The 15,483-nt window shown below is 48.0% G+C and overlaps 1 protein-coding gene across 2 annotated transcripts; it reads left to right on the top strand.

Moving 5' to 3' along the window:
• Positions 1-221: 221 nt before the first annotated feature.
• SKIDA1 (SKI/DACH domain containing 1) lies at positions 222-5,370 on the top strand (the record flags this gene model as incomplete). Of its 2 annotated transcripts, XM_084884810.1 has the most annotated exons (2): positions 222-282; positions 426-5,370. In XM_084884810.1, 2 exons carry the CDS (start codon positions 222-224, stop codon positions 3,254-3,256), a joined length of 2,892 nt encoding a protein of 963 aa, XP_084740936.1. In that variant the 3' UTR covers positions 3,257-5,370. The 2 variants fall into 2 exon arrangements, with proteins under 2 accessions (XP_084740936.1, XP_084740937.1); XM_084884811.1 differs by lacking the exon at positions 222-282 and having other exon boundaries at positions 539-5,370.
• Positions 5,371-15,483: the final 10,113 nt, after the last annotated feature.

Genomic DNA, 15,483 nt, shown 5'->3' with positions numbered 1-15,483 from the left:
AGGGGAATTAATTGATGAAGGTGTCTCCGGACGAGCTCACTTCACTCTGTCATTTTATTTGTAGCTAAAGCAGCGACGGGAATAGCAGCTGCATTTCTTTTCTCTTTCTCCCTTCACATTCCATTATCAAAGTGCTCCAATGGAGAAGGAAGAAATAGAGGGGCCCAGGTACTGATCTGCATCTGGGACTTACACTAACACACTGGCAGATCAGAGACCGGATGGTTTTTCCCCTCTCTTTTAAAAAAACGAAAACCAAAAAAGCAAAAAGGCAAGAATCAAGTTAGTGTAATCTCACGTTTGTTGTTTTTTTTATGGCTTTTTTTCTTTTTTTGGTGTTTTTTCCTCCCCCCCCCCCCCCAATAATTTCGCCTAGAGTTTGGCACTCCCTTCGCCGGGAATAACAGTCTTTGTTATTTTATTAGCAGGATGCCTTGAGACACACGCAGCATCTGGTGGAGGATTAACATACATACATGTGTATGTATGCGTCACGTATATATTTGCTGCAAATGGTGGGGATCATTTAGTGCCCGAGATGGGAGACCTGAAGTCAGGTTTTGAAGAGGTGGATGGCGTGAGGCTCGGCTACCTCATCATTAAAGGGAAGCAAATGTTTGCCCTCTCCCAAGTCTTCACGGATCTGCTGAAAAACATCCCGAGGACGACCGTGCACAAGCGCATGGATCATCTGAAAGTGAAGAAGCACCACTGCGACCTGGAGGAGTTGCGGAAACTCAAGGCCATCAACAGCATCGCCTTCCACGCCGCCAAATGCACGCTCATCTCCCGGGAAGACGTGGAAGCGCTGTACACCTCCTGCAAGACCGAGCGGGTGCTCAAGACCAAGCGCAGGAGGGCCGGCCGGGCCCCGGCCACCGAGGCGCCCGCGCCGCCGGAGCGCGCCGCCGCCGCCGCGGGCCCCCGCCCGGCCTGCTGGAGGGACCGGCACCAACTTTGGCGCCTGGGAGCCGCGCGGCCGCTGCCAATCAGCGCGCAGGCCCCGCGCCCGGGCGCCGCCGCCGCGCGCCCCGCCGCCCATCTACCTCAGATTTTTAGCAAATACCCGGCCTCGCACTACCCGGAGATCGTGCGCTCGCCGAGCAAACCCCCTCTAAACTATGAAACTGCCCCGCTCCAGGGAAACTACGTCGCCTTCCACTCGGACCCGGCTTACTTTCGGACTCTGCTGTGCAGTAAGCACCCGGCCGCCGCCGCCGCCGCAGCCGCCGCCGCAGCCGCCGCCGCCGCCGCCACCGCCGCCTACTACCAGGCTTCGGCCGGACCCCCGCCCAAGGCGGCGGCGGGCGCCGCTGGCGGCCCGGGGAGCCCGACCTACCGCTGCCGGCGCAGGCGCGGGGGCGCCAAGGACTGCCTGCTCGCGCCCCACGCCGGCGCCCGCCGCCTGCTGCTGCTGCCCAGGTCCTACAAAGCCAAAGCGGCCACGGCGGCGGCTCCCGGGGCCACTTGCCTGGAGAGGTTTCATCTGGTTAACAGCTTCTGCCCGCCTCCCCACCACCACCACCACCACCATCACCACCACCATCACCACCACCACCACCACCACCGGGCCCAGCAGCCGCTGCAGAGTCACCACCCCCCGCATCACCCACAGCCACAGCCTCATCTGAACAGCTTTCCCGAGAGTTGCAGCAGCGACTCGGAGTCCAGCTCCTACTCGGACCACGCAGCCAACGACTCCGATTTTGGCTCCAGTTTGTCCAGCTCCAGCAACTCTGTGTCCTCGGAGGAAGAGGAGGAGGGAGAGGAGGAGGAGGAGGAGGAGGAAGAGGAGGAGGAGGAAGAGGAGGGGGTCACTGGGGCCTCGGATTCCAGTGAAGTCAGCTCGGAGGAGGAGGACTCATCCTCGGAATCGGACTCCAGCTCTGGCTCCAGCCAAGTGTCAGTGCAGAGCATCCGTTTCAGGCGCACCAGCTTCTGCAAGCCGCCCAGCGTGCAGGCGCAGGCCAACTTCTTGTACCATCTGGCCTCCGCCGCCGCTGCAACCCACCCCGCTGCTTTCGAGGATGCCGGCCGACTTCCCGACCTCAAGAGCAGTGTCAAAGCGGAGTCAGCGGAGGAATGGCCTCTGCAGAGCTGGGCTCCCAAAGCGTCTCCGGTGTACTGCTCGGCCAGCCTGGGGAGTTGTTTCACAGAGATAAGGAACGATAGGGTATCTGCGATTACATTCCCACACTCTGAAATTCCCAGTACTGTAAAGAGAACTGACCTGACAATTAACTGCCTGGCAGAGGGGGCCTCTTCACCTAGCCCAAAGACAAACAATGTATTTCCACAACAAAGAATACTCCGAGAAACTAGGAAATGCCTGCAAGCAACTCCTGCACACTGTGCAGATAACAACACAATAGCTGCTAGGTTCTTCAACCGTGATTCCTCACTAGCAGCAGCAAATTCAGAAAAAGATTCCAAAATCACCCCTTGTATTGAATTTGCTACGGATTTGCCCTCTTTGCAGACTGATCCTGGAGTGGATACAGCAGCAGCAGCAGCAGCAGCAACGAAAGCAGAGAATTCCTGCGCTGACACAGGCGACAAGACACTGCCACTTCTGCACAATATTAAAATCAAAGTCGAAGACAATAGTGCTAATGAAGAATATGAACCTGACCTTCTTACCAATAAGCTAAAGTGCGAGTGCAATGATACAAAGGGTGAGTTTTACAGTGTGACTGGAAGTAAAGAGGAGGATGCCTTGCTCACCACAGCCAAGGAGGGGTTTGCATGCCCTGGAGAAGAAACTCCTTCCTTAAAGCCACTGGCTCTGAGACAGGGCCTGTCATGCACTTTAGGTTCTCCAAAGCCTGAGGATGGGGAATACAAATTTGGTGCCAGGGTAAGAAAAAATTACCGGACACTAGTCCTGGGAAAGCGACCTGTACTTCAGACACCTACAGTCAAACCAAATTTGAAATCAGCTAGAAGTCCTCGTCCTACAGGTAAAACTGAGACACATGAAGGAACACTGGATGATTTTACAGTTATAAACAGACGCAAAAAGGTAGCCAGCAATGTAGCGTCAGCAGTGAAAAGGCCATTTAATTTCATGGCAAATTTTCCTTGTCCACCATCACTCACTATTGGGAAGGATGGGGATTTGTGGCCTGCATATTCCTTAAACACCACTAAGGATTCCCAACCTCCTCACAAGGCCCATCCTATCTGGAAATGGCAGCTGGGCGGTTCTGCAATACCTCTTCCACCTAGTCACAAATTCAGGAAATTTAATTCATAAAAGTGTTTTGGAAGATATTTTCTTGAACCATATTACCTTCCTTTTGTTGTAAACTGCACAGGATGGTTTGTACAAGTCCATTAATATGTTACACCCCTTTTGGAGTCCTGGTTTATCACATTTGAAGACAGAAATCGGATTACTTTTTTTTTTTTCCCCATTGTGGGTTTGTGTTTTTTTTTTTTTTTTTTTTTAGTAGGGTGGGGGTGGGGTGGGAGAATGCTTGGTTTACATTCCACAGACTACTTCAGGCTAAAGACTCAAGTAAAACTCAGTTATTATGGTAGAGCTGGAACACTTTACTGTTTTAATGCTAATAATGCACCCGGTACCTCAATTCAACTGCTACAAATAAATGTCAAAAGGTTGAATAATAAATATTACAATGAGCCATTAAGTTTATGCACTAGATTTCAGACCTGAAAGTGTAACTTCATTCAGTGAAAGTTTGCTAGGTTACATAGTTACACAGTGAGGTAGCAAGAAGTTTCTGTGAGCCCAAAATTTTCTCTTCTGGAGCTCCTTTGTGGGGTGTCTTTTTCCTTTTCTCCCCTCATTCCCTCTCCAAAAGTAGTTGCACTTAATTTTTCCTTTTTTGAGTGGAAAGACTGGGGAGTCTTGATTGAATGCTGGTAAAAGCTGCCTCATATATACTGAGTAAAATAAATATGAGATTGTATTTCTTTTGTAAAGGGTGTGATTTTACTTTTATAGCCACTCCTTGCAATTGGAAGAGACCTTTTTGTGTTCTCACCCAAATGTTTTAAATAAGGTGACTAGTACCTTCGTCCTGCTTACCTTGTAATCTGAACATGACTCCTCAAGCTTGCAAAACAATTAAAATTCAAACTTGCAAAACAATTAAAACATTTCTCTTAAGGGCAGGATATTTTATGGTCTGACTCCTCATGGTGTCAAAGCATTAAAAACTCCCAAGAAAAGTAAAATGAGTCACAGTTGTAAGAATACCCCAAATCAAAAATAACAGTTATTTCAGGGCACTAGAACTCAGGCACTTGGATTTTATTACATTTTACTTTTTCTGCATCTCTCTAAACTTCTGTTTTCAGACCATCCTGTGTATGGAGCAGGAGAGTTTCTACTGCAAGTGACAATCAGAGGTGACTATCTATGTTTGCACTTAAAATCAAAGTAGTTCAACATGCAAATGGCTAGGGTCTAGCCCTTGGTAAGGGCCATGCTGGTGTACTATGTTGTGATGATGGAAGCAGTAAATCAAAATTATGGAAATTTGCACTGTTGAAAAGCATGCTTTAGCTTTATTTTCAATTAAAAACACTGTTTAAAATTCCTGGTTCCATACATTTCTACTTATTCCAGATTGAAGAAGGGTTAACAGAAATGAATGGTTTTGTTGACATTTTCACTTGTAATGTTTTTGCCTGAAAGAAATGCATTTATTGGGTGTAGTGTTTTGTTGTAATACCAACTGATGATGCCAGCGAGTTTCTGTGCAAAACACTGGTAGATTTCTTTCTAAATGAGGACAAAACTTTATAAACTTGGAACAAAGCAAGTGCAAAAAGTTTCGGGTTTAAGAAAGTGAAGCAGAGATCAACTGCTATTTTAATGAAAGTTGCATCTAATAAATTTTGGTCCACCTCCCTTAGCCCCACAAATTATGTATCTCAGATCTTTGCCATCTGAAACTTAAGGAGCTGCATCTATAGATCATAAATCACAAAACAAAACAAAACATCAATGAAATGTTTACTGTGTGAATTTAAGTCACTATTTCTCATGGAAATTCAGTCTCTTTTCCCCCTTAACCTTTTAATTCCTACTCCCTTTGAAACTTTTCTTTTGTCTATAAATGTTTCAGATAGATCTGGATGATCTCAGCCCTAATTGCTGTATATGCTCTGTGGTTTGACTCTTATTGTAAAAGACAGAGGCTGAGCATACCTGCATCCAAATACATTTGGATGGAGTAAACAGATGCTTTGAACTGCCTCCCTTCCTTTCCTTCTTGAATGTTGCCAGATGTAAGTGCACTGGATCCCTTTTTATTGGCATGATAGATATGGTAAAAGCAAAAAATTGGGGGATGTTATCCTTGACTTCATGTTTGTGCATAATTCCAAAGACCAGTACAAGTTACAGTTAAAGCACCAGAAAGCTGAACAATTGGCTTCTCAGTCTGCGTTCTTTCCTCCTTGGAAGGCAACACAGAAATGGGGTGCAATGAGTTGTCTTACAAAGTCAATCTGTAAAAAGTGACATGCACACACTGGAAGCCTGTCATTTCCAGTCTTTACTGCTAAGTCAAGAAAGTTCAAAATATGATGACTACTATATTTAGACTAGGACTTTTCTTATTGGTTATGGAATCACTGTTATGAAATTATAAATTGAGAATATATTTGAAGCCTACAGATCTTGGGTGTGGAGGACCACGAGATGGAGTAAGCATGCTTTAAAACAAATATGCCCTATAGAATTTCTGACATAAAATATCAGCCTCCAGCTTTGACACTTGGTCTCCAGTCCTCAGAGAATCAATAGTTTCAGTTTATGGGAGCTGGAGAATGAGCAGCATGGAGGCCCAGGCATTCCAGAGTGATACCATCAAAAGGAAAGAAATTAAGTAGTCAACACAAATTTCACCCCACAGTACTCCTACAAGCCAGCCAACCACAGCAAAACTTTGAGTTGGGGCTTCTGTCGGAAAAGTATACCAAATGTTATTCAGTCACTTGCAAATACAAGGTATTCTTTCAATTTCTGGTAGCCCCTTAGCTGTTTGCCCATTCTGCTGTGGGGATTATTCTTAGGACAGTGTATTTCATTTTGGTTGTCTTACGACTAATATCTAGATTCCAATATCTAGATTCCCTAAGATACTATAAATGTGCCATTTGTTCAAAAATGTAGGCCTTATTGCGAGAAAAACAAAACTTACCTCCATTGACAGATTGCATTTTTACATTTAAACGTTTTCAGGGGATAGAATATTTTTTTAAAAGGCGCTCTATGGTCCCAGGAGTACTGAGTGTTGATTCCTGTGTCTAAAGCTCAACACTTACAGACATGAGGAAAACGCAGGAAAGGGCTCTTTCTCTGACTTTTTGAGGAAAGAAGCTTATTTTGGGTCTTCTAGAAAAGTAGTTTCCTAATAAGATTGTGAAATGAAGATTTAATTATTTTTTAAAGAGATGTGTGTAGTCTGTCTTCAGCAGCCAGGTTATCTGCCTTTTTTGAAAAGGCAGCTTGCCCTTATTCAATGATTTACTTTTTAAAGTGGGTGTTCTTTCCTACTGGCTTACTTGATTACAGTGGAGTAATCTCAATAATGGTTGTTTACTTTAAAATCAACAACAAGGAGCCACCACCAAACAGCAATAACACAAACTAGATGGGCTGGTGTGTGGATTTTTATCTTATCTGTGTCTGGGTGACTGTAGAAATTCCTCAAAGTTCCAGTCCCAAGAATTGGAAGTTTCTGCTGATATGAGAATAATAGTTTTGTTTGCATGCAGGAAGAGATGTAGACTAATTCCTCAAAAGCATTTTTTCTTCTTTCAAAGAAAATGAAAATCCTCATGTTTTTTTAAAAAAAACATTAAAAAAATAAAGCATTAGCATCTACAAAAGACAAAAAAACGTGGTGAGTTTTGCTTCACCTTACAAATAACTTCCTGCTGAAAAGGATGTGGAAAAGGGAGTTTCTAGAGCCAGTCTAGGGGTAAAAATTAAAGGCTCCCCATCCACTAACCTCAGGAAATTGGCCTGGAGGAACTGGGCATTCACCTTAGGAAGGCCGCCCTGGTCTTCCCTTGGATTTTCCCATTCCAGGAAGAACTATTTTTAATGCGAGCTTTGATTTTGGTTTGCTCTCTAGGCCAAAGGGCATTTTGCAAACTAGCTTGGGGGTGGGGACGTAAGGCCAATCTAGGAGGTGGGGGAGGGAAGCATTTTACCTGTTTGGCAGACCCTCTTTTGCTATCAAAAAAAAAAAGAAGAAGAAGAAGAAAGAAAGGAAAAGGGAGGGGGGCTCCGCTATCATTCTTAGCCCAAGCCCTAGGCCCCTGCTCCTTTCTCGCTTCTTTTCAAACTGTGGAGGCCTCACAAGCTCCCACTTTAAAAGGCCTGAGATGTTTTGCATGAAACCCTCACAATAGGGGTTGAAGGAATTGACAGTTTCAAAAACAAGGCGTTCAGTCCTTTCCAGCTGCCGGGCCGCGCTCTCACTCCAACTCCTCGCTCCTCACTGCTGGTGGCGCCCGGCGGCCTCTCCTCCCCGCGCCCGGCGCCCTCTCCGCCCCGGGCTGTGTTTGTAAACAGGGGTCAGTGTCCAGGGCCGCCGGCTGGCGCGGGTTTGGAACTGGCAGGCCGGCCGGAAGGCAGGGGGGCCGGCCGGGGGGCCGAGCGGGCTTGGGGGTCGCCCTCCCCCCTCGCTGTCCTCTCCGGGCGTCGATCTCTGGCCCTGGCCGCCGCGGTGACCCAGGGCAGCCCTCCGCTGTCTGGCCTGGGCCACCACCGCCAGAAAGATGTGTAAATGCCGCCATTTTGCAAGGTGACAAGCCAGTGTCTTTGTGGCCTTTCCTCCCGCCCAGGCCTGGCTCTCCTCTGGATGGTGACTCTCCTGCTCCGGGGCAGAGGAGCCCTCACCCCAGGGCGCGGCCTCGGGGCTCGGCGGCCGGCACCTGGCGCAGGGGCCGCAGGGCCCTCGAGGCCCGGGCCGCTCCCCTCCCCTCCCCTCCCTGGGCGCTTCCTTTGTGCGCCCCGGGGTGCCCCCCCCGCCGACCCCCACGCGCTCCCCGCCTGGCCCTTCCCCGCCTTGGCGCCCAGGCCTCGCTCTCCTCCGGTCCAGCGTGCCCGCTTGGTGGCACCGGGCGCAGGGCTGGATGCGGCTTCCCAAAGGCGGGCGTGGGGGGCAGGTGGCACAGGGATGGGGTTGCACCCCGGGCCGGCCGGTGTGGCCGCGGAGAGGGGGCCCCAGGCCGCGGCCGGGCCCGGGGGGCGCGCCAGGCCGAGCCAGGGAACCCCAGTGGGCGGCAGGCCGCGCGGTGATGGCCGAGGCCTGCCTGCCCGCGCGGGCGCCGGGCCCTGTGCCCGGGAGGGGAGGGATGACCTGGAGCCGGGGACAGTGACCTGGGGGAGGGCCGGAGAGGCCGGAGCGACGCAGAGCAAACAAAGCTGCGCCTGCGGGGAGCGGGGGCAGGTGCGGGGAGGGGGGACAGAGGGGTAAGAGGGGGGACAGGGGTGCGGCGGCCGGGTCGCGGGGAGGCGCGGCGGGCTGGTTTTCCGGGGGGTTCCCGGGCAGCCCCGGCTGTAAAGTGTGTGAAATTACGCACTGGCCTCTTAAAGAGCGCCTAATTTATAGTAAATAGCGAGGCCTTTGTCAATGGCTTTATTATGTTGTTTCTTGTTAATTGTTGAGAAGATCTCCATTGTCGAGTGTGAAAGGCTTTATGAGCTAGCCCGGTCCCGAGCGCAATCACCGGGCAGTAAATGGCCGCCCGGCCGCCGCGCCCCGCGCCGAGGCTCCTCCGGGAGGACGGCGGCCGGGCTCCCGGGCTGCCTGCAGGGATGCGGCGTGTTTGGAAGTCGGCGGCCCCCAAGACAGGCTGGGCCGGAGCGATGGGGAGGGCCGGGAGGGCCGGGCGACCCCGACCGCGAGGGCCGCAGGGAGGCAGCGCGGCCCGGCGCTCCGCCCCGGCCTCAGCCTCGACCGCGGCCCGGAGGCCCCGCTCCGCACGCCGAGGAGCATCGGGATCCCGGGCTTTGTCTCCCGGCCTCAGCCGCGGGGAGCCCGGGTCGGCCAACCTGCGGGGCGCCCGAGAATGCCGGGCCGGGCCGGGGGGCGGGAGGGGCGGCAGGCCGAGCAGCCCCCGAAGGGGAGCTCCAGACCCCTGCCCGCGCTTCCTCCTCTTTTGTTTAGCCTTCCCTTTCCCCTTCCTCCTCTCTCACGTGCGATTCCTCTCCTCTCCTCTCCTCTCCTCTTCTCTCTCTCTCTCTCTCTCTCTCTCTCTCTCTCTCTCTCTCTCTCTCTCTCTCTCTCTCTCTCTCTCTCTCTCTCTCTCTCTCTCTGTGTTTCTCCTCTCCTCCCTCCCCCCCCTGAAATGGACCCAGAATACAGGAGAAAGTGTGTGTGTGTGTGTGTGTGTGTGTGTGTGTGTGTAATGATTTCTTCTTTAGTCTAAGATAGGACGTTCCTATCTCCTTTTCCCATGTCAGGTCTCTTTCCAGGCCGCTGGGACCCCGGAGGGGTACGGCAAACCCCGGCAGGCGCGGGGTCATTAGATTACCTTGGAGGCCAGAGCCTCAGGCCCCGGTCCCCGCAGCCCGGAGAGGCGGGCGCAGAGCGCGGCCCGGCCCGGTCTTCCCGGACTCAGCACCGAGCGGGTCCGGGGAAAAGCAGCCGCGGCCTCTGAGCTCCGGCAGTGAGTGCCCTTACCGGGAGAGAATGTCCTCGTGCGCCTACCTTGGGGGAAAAAACCTGGAGTAGGTGGACTGTACCTAAGGGGTTGAACATTAGCAAATGCAAATCACAAGGAAATGTTAATTTCAGTCAGAAAAACCTATATTCGGCTATCTGCCTTCCCTTCTAAGATGGCCCTCTGCTTGCACACTCGGGCTCTCTCACCAAATTACCCATCACGTGAAATCCCCCTGGGTGTAAAGCACTTGTTTGGCAGATTTCGTGTATAACCCACATTAACCATGCACTTTCTGCTATTCCTCTTGTGACTGTCCCTGCCTCTTCCTTCTTTGCGGAGACTATGATGCATTTTATTTCAGCCCAACCAACGCGTGCAAATACTGGGGTGACACAGCCCACACTTCTGCCATGGAGGCCGTTTTCAAAATTGAGTTTGGGGATCAATACGGAGTTGAAATGCTCCCCATTGTAGGAATTCGCCAAAGCCAAGCCTTGGGCTCCTGAAGCCCTTTCCTGGCTGGCTAACGGCACCGGAAGGCAGTGACTGCGGTCCCTGCTTCTGCAAACAGGATGTTTTCATCACGTGTATTTGGCTTTTCTTAAAAATCACTCCCGGTTTACAGAAGCACTCCCCCCAAACATGTGGAGTTAAACCCCATCAATGGCTTCCAGGCAGGTCTCCTCTCACATTTGCGTTGCCGCCTGCCATTCCTTTCTCTTCTCGGAGCCATGGTGCTCTGAAGACACTTGCCCGCTTGAATACGAGTTTTACTGCTCAGGGAGCAGCCTTTTCCTGGGCCATTACTTGGTTCCCACCACTTCTCTCCCCAGAGCCCAGCTGTGCTGTGTGGGCTGCAGGACCGCCAGCTCGCCCATTCTGCGGCAGCCGCCATGGCTGCAGGGCGGAGTAGTGCCTCCCTAGGGGGAGGACGGTGGTTGTCCCCTTGCAAGGGACATTAAGGCTAGAGACATGCAGGAAGAGGAATTCTGAAAGGACCTTAAGACAACCTGCTACCACAGATAGGTATGTCTGTGTGGTTTGAAAAGAACATCGACAGGAGAAACAGGCCAAATATCTGGGATACTAGACTATCCCCGATTCCTTAGCTCCTGCTGCCTGGAACCTCCTTTTTGGGAGGACTGGAGCAAGACAGAAGGAAGTGGAAAGAGGGTGGCAGGCAGCCTAGAAGATCTCCCGTAAGATCCAGTTATTCACATAATCAGTGTCATCAACTATGTTTGTGTTGGACCCTTTCGGATGGAAGAGGCTTAGCAATCAATTAACGTAGACCCTACAATATCGCCATTCTAGCAAAGAAGAACTGATCACAAGTCTGCAAAGGCCCTTCCCCAGCCGGGATGCTCAGTAGGAAAGGAGGGAAGCAGTCTGAGTAGTTGCCTGCCCTCTTCCCCAAGCCATCAAAACAAGCAAACAAACTCAGTTTTCCTGGAGACTGGGCAATTGGACTAGCACAGGTAGGGCACTGAAAGGTTGGAAAATAGTTTCCACCATTAGTGCTTGCCCTCTTTAAGAGCAATTTAAGTTAGCACCAGGAACAACACAGTCCTTGTGATGGTAAGTGATGAGCAGTAGAGAGGAAAAACCTTATGAAAGAGAGAGGGCACTAAGCTTAGGCTGACCCCTCCTCTCTCCTGTGAGAGTTTAGAAATGACACAAATATGTAAAAGATCTCTAGGCTACAACTTGGCCAGTAGGCAAGAGTTTCAGTCTCTGAAATGACTGGAAAGGACCTAGATTCTTGGATCTCAGAAATAAAGGCACATTTTACATTCATTCCCCCTTCATGTCTCTCTTGCTGTCTCTTTTTCCCTCCCTCTCAAATGAATACCCTGATTGTCAGTGGTGCAAATGTGAGAGTTTAGTTTTCTTCCTTTACATTAGATTCATATATGCAGAGCAGTGGATGGTTAAGCTTTCAGACGCCTAGTTATAATATCCATTCAAAGTAAAACCTTCCTGGTAGAGTAGGAATTGCCATGACCAGATTTATTTACCCCCTACCCCTTTTAAATCTTTTTTCTTTTCTCCCACCTTCTCAGCTTTTGCTCTTCTCCTCCTCCCTAACCCTTGCACCCAGATGAAGGTTTCATGGGGAAATACCAATAATTAGCAATACTTTTTCCAGAGTTGGAAATGGTAAAAATCTGCACTGAAAGCAGTGCTGACGGGAGGCCTCGTGGGAGCCTGCGGTGACCCTGAGCTTCCTTGCTGGGGTGAGGGGCCAGGGCTTCCCAGCCTCTTGTCCTGCATGTGCTGAGCTATTCCGGTTAGGCTATAAAAAACAGCATGTATCTCAAGACCAGGAGAGCTCAACTCTATAAACACATGGCTGTGGCTCGAACGTGAAGTACATTGCCAGATGCAAATACCCAGAGATGCTTTCAATTTTGTTCCAAGTGTTACATATCGTGTGGCAAATTGGTCTTCAAAAAAACCAATATTGATTTTTTTCTGTTAATAATAAAGACTTTTAAAAAACAATCTTAAACATATATGACTGAGGATTAAAAAGGTATATACATCATTACTACCAGAGTATTTTTTATCTGAATTTATAAAAAGAGAGGTGGTACTTTTTTGTCCCTCTTAAATAATGAAAAATTTTAAGTACAAAGAGCTTGGTTAACATTTGAATTGTTTAGTTGTTTGCTGCTTATATAATTTTAATAAAATAAAATATTTAATTCTTGTTTTTTTTAAAAAAATTTTACATCTTTATGTATGTAAATTTTAAAAGTAAACTAGGAAATTTGTTGTATACCCCTGCCATCTTCTTTAGAAAAAAACGAATGCAGAACATTTACTTCACCTAAAACATCAACATTTCATATTATCCTATACATTTCAGTCTGTTGTTTGTAATTTAACATTATTATTAAATAGGAGGAAAATAGAATTTATTTTATAAAACTCAAATATGGCTTTAAAAAAAACCCCAAACTTTGGGAAGTTGCAAGAGCTTCTGAAATCTTGTCCTTTGTACCAATCTCAAGCTGGTTTATCTGAATAGGATATGATCCACATAACATGTAGGCTTAAATATAATATTCTGACACAAGAATTTCTAGATGAATTGGGAACATCCTAATTGTGAATTTCCTATCTTTTCCTGTTTTGAACCTTTGCTTTAGAATGTACTTTGAGGTTAATTTTACATGTGATCTCCTTCAAGAAAAAAAGATGCAAAAATAATTATTAAGAGAAAAGCAGGAAATTTTTTATAAATACTGTTAGGACCATTGATCCCAGTTACTTGCTATAATGAGAATGGAATGATTATGGCTATTCCATTGACATGGTTTCTTCATTCAGGATCCTGACCAAAGGAATAGCATGTCAGTGTGTAAAATTCTAGCCAAAGATAAGCCTTACAATGGAAATCTCGATGTGCAAAGTCTTATTGAAGCCAATGAAATTGAGTGTAATATCCACACCACATTTTCATCTGCTTGCCCCAGGATTTAGTATGCGGCTCTGCATTGAAATGAGATTATGCATATAAAATGCCAATATGGAATACAATGCCCAATAAAACATTAGAAAAGCAACTTACAGCCGGTATACATGGGTTTTACTTAAATTTTAACTTCATGTGCAAAATAAACCAGAGCACCATGAGAACACTAAATCTACAAAATGTCCTCACTCTGGTTTTTCATGCTTCTTTCTGCATGATTCCCCCCTACCCTCTACTATCCAAACACAATTCTTTTAAGGGCACTCTTCAAATCACTGAAGAATTCCCAAAGGATATTCCGGGAGTCTCTTAAAGTGTCTTTCAAAATTAAAAGGACCCAAACAATTTAAGGGCATTTTTAAACCAAAAATATTAGAAAGTATTTGGACTTGCAGACCTATGTGTGAAAAAGAAGGAAGGGACCAAAGAGAAAATGCCCCTGCAGTGGATTACAAGGTTATGGGACAGGTCACTAGGAAAGGGAAATAAAACTGAAGGTTAGGTTGGGCTTGTAAATTATGCACCTTTCAGAGAAAGCAGTTTTAAGGTCTCTTCACTCAAGGGTTTTCTTCCCCTTCTATTTTGCTATTAATTCTTAACTCTTGGTAGGCAGCTCTTTAATGAGGTTGTTTGTGGCAGGTTAATTTTCTCCAATCCACTGAGCTCCTCATTTTCCCTTTTAAGTGCCATGCTGCCTAGAGTTTTCAGTATTTTCCATACCAGAAAACAAAAATAAACTGGTCTGAGAATTAAAGGCGTTATGTGGACAGAAAAACAGAGGGCCTGGACAGATGGGAGTGGGAGGAGAGAAACCAGGGTGAGTTGAGGGCACTGGGAGAGAATTCAGTTTTAGGAGTGTAATATATTAAATATTGCAGCGATCGATTTCAATACCCCAAGTGGACACGGGAATAAAAATTCACCAACAAGCTGAAGTGATTAGGAATGCTTTGTTGCAAGGGGGAAAAATGTGATTTTCTTCAGATCTTTTTTTTTGTTCAGGTCAGAAGAGGCCTAGACAATCCAAGTCGAAGCCCGACTCCCAGTTTGGGATATAACTCTAACGGTTAGTCGTATCTCAGTGGTGCTTCTGATTAGTGAAAAGATAGGCCTTTGTACTAAGGAGGATTGAATATCAACTACAGTTAGGGGCTGGTCACTCTAGGAGCTTTCCACCCAAATCGGAGAAGAGTACATTTTGGAAAAGCTGCTCCTTTCCTGTGTATTAGTCTTTGTTTTAGCTCTGGGACAAAGTAGCTGCTTTGGCCAGTTCTTCTTTCATTAAAATCCAGGGGGGGAATGTATAATATGGTTTAAAGAAGGTTGATTGACAATAGCAAGATAGTAAAAACAGCCTTTGGTGCTAGTATGGCAGAACTATTTTTGAAATGTCATTCTGGGGCCAAGAATAAGAAACTTCCACATATAAAGGTACAAATACCCACTACCACACATAATTTTGCTCATGATTTCAGAATTGGGTGGGGTTTTCTGTTTTGTTTTGTTTTTTTGTCTACCAAGCCCAACTCTTAGATATCCATGCTATGAACTGTGTTTCTCTCAGTCCCGGAATCTGCTTAGAGATTTGGGGCGGTCACTGTGGGGCTGCTTGGAGTGAGGGGATTGTTTTCAGTCACAGCCTATTGGGCAAGGCCTGGGCTCTTCACACTGGGGACACCAGGTCTGCTGCTGGGGACTCACTGCTGGATGCCTGCATGCAGCAGCAGCAGCCACCGCAGCTGCCTCCTGCCTCCTGCTCCAGTGTGGTTGCCACAAATCTGGGAATGACATGCGGCATCATACAAAGGATTTCTTTAATGAGGATGAGTTCCTCCGAGTGACTGAGGCTTGTGATTGCTGCTCAGGCCTCTCTTTCCCTCTGCCAGATCTTCCCATACCCAGTATAGCCTTCCTTATGCACTGGCCTAGGGCTGAATAGGGTGCCTCCCACCAGTTCTTCCGATAACCCAAAGGCTGATGTCTATTTTACTCTGGCAGCTGAGTGAGTGAGGATGGGCCGGAAGGTCTGAGTACTAAGTAAGTTGGAATCCCAGAGTTGGGCAAAAGCAAACATTTTTTTGCCCCCCCCCCCTTCTCCGCCATCAGTCTTCCAGTCTTCTTCTATTCTAGCTACCAGTTATGTTGACTAGCTTCCGCTTGCATGATCGTAGGGACTTGCTATATTTCTGTACTAATATCTCCTTACTAGGGAATGGTCAAGGTAGGAGAGGAAACCCTAAGCATTTCCTTTGAATCTAATTTGAACGGAACAGGGCTGGGCAAAGGCTGAGACTGGCTGTGCCACAAAGCACTGGGGCTCCTGCAGCTTGAAACCCCCAGGC

The sequence above is a fragment of the Pipistrellus hanaki genome, assembly GCF_964339955.1.
Source record: "Pipistrellus hanaki genome assembly, chromosome: 1".
Lineage (NCBI taxonomy): Eukaryota > Metazoa > Chordata > Mammalia > Chiroptera > Vespertilionidae > Pipistrellus > Pipistrellus hanaki.
This window is presented reverse-complemented; position numbering and strand designations above follow the sequence as displayed.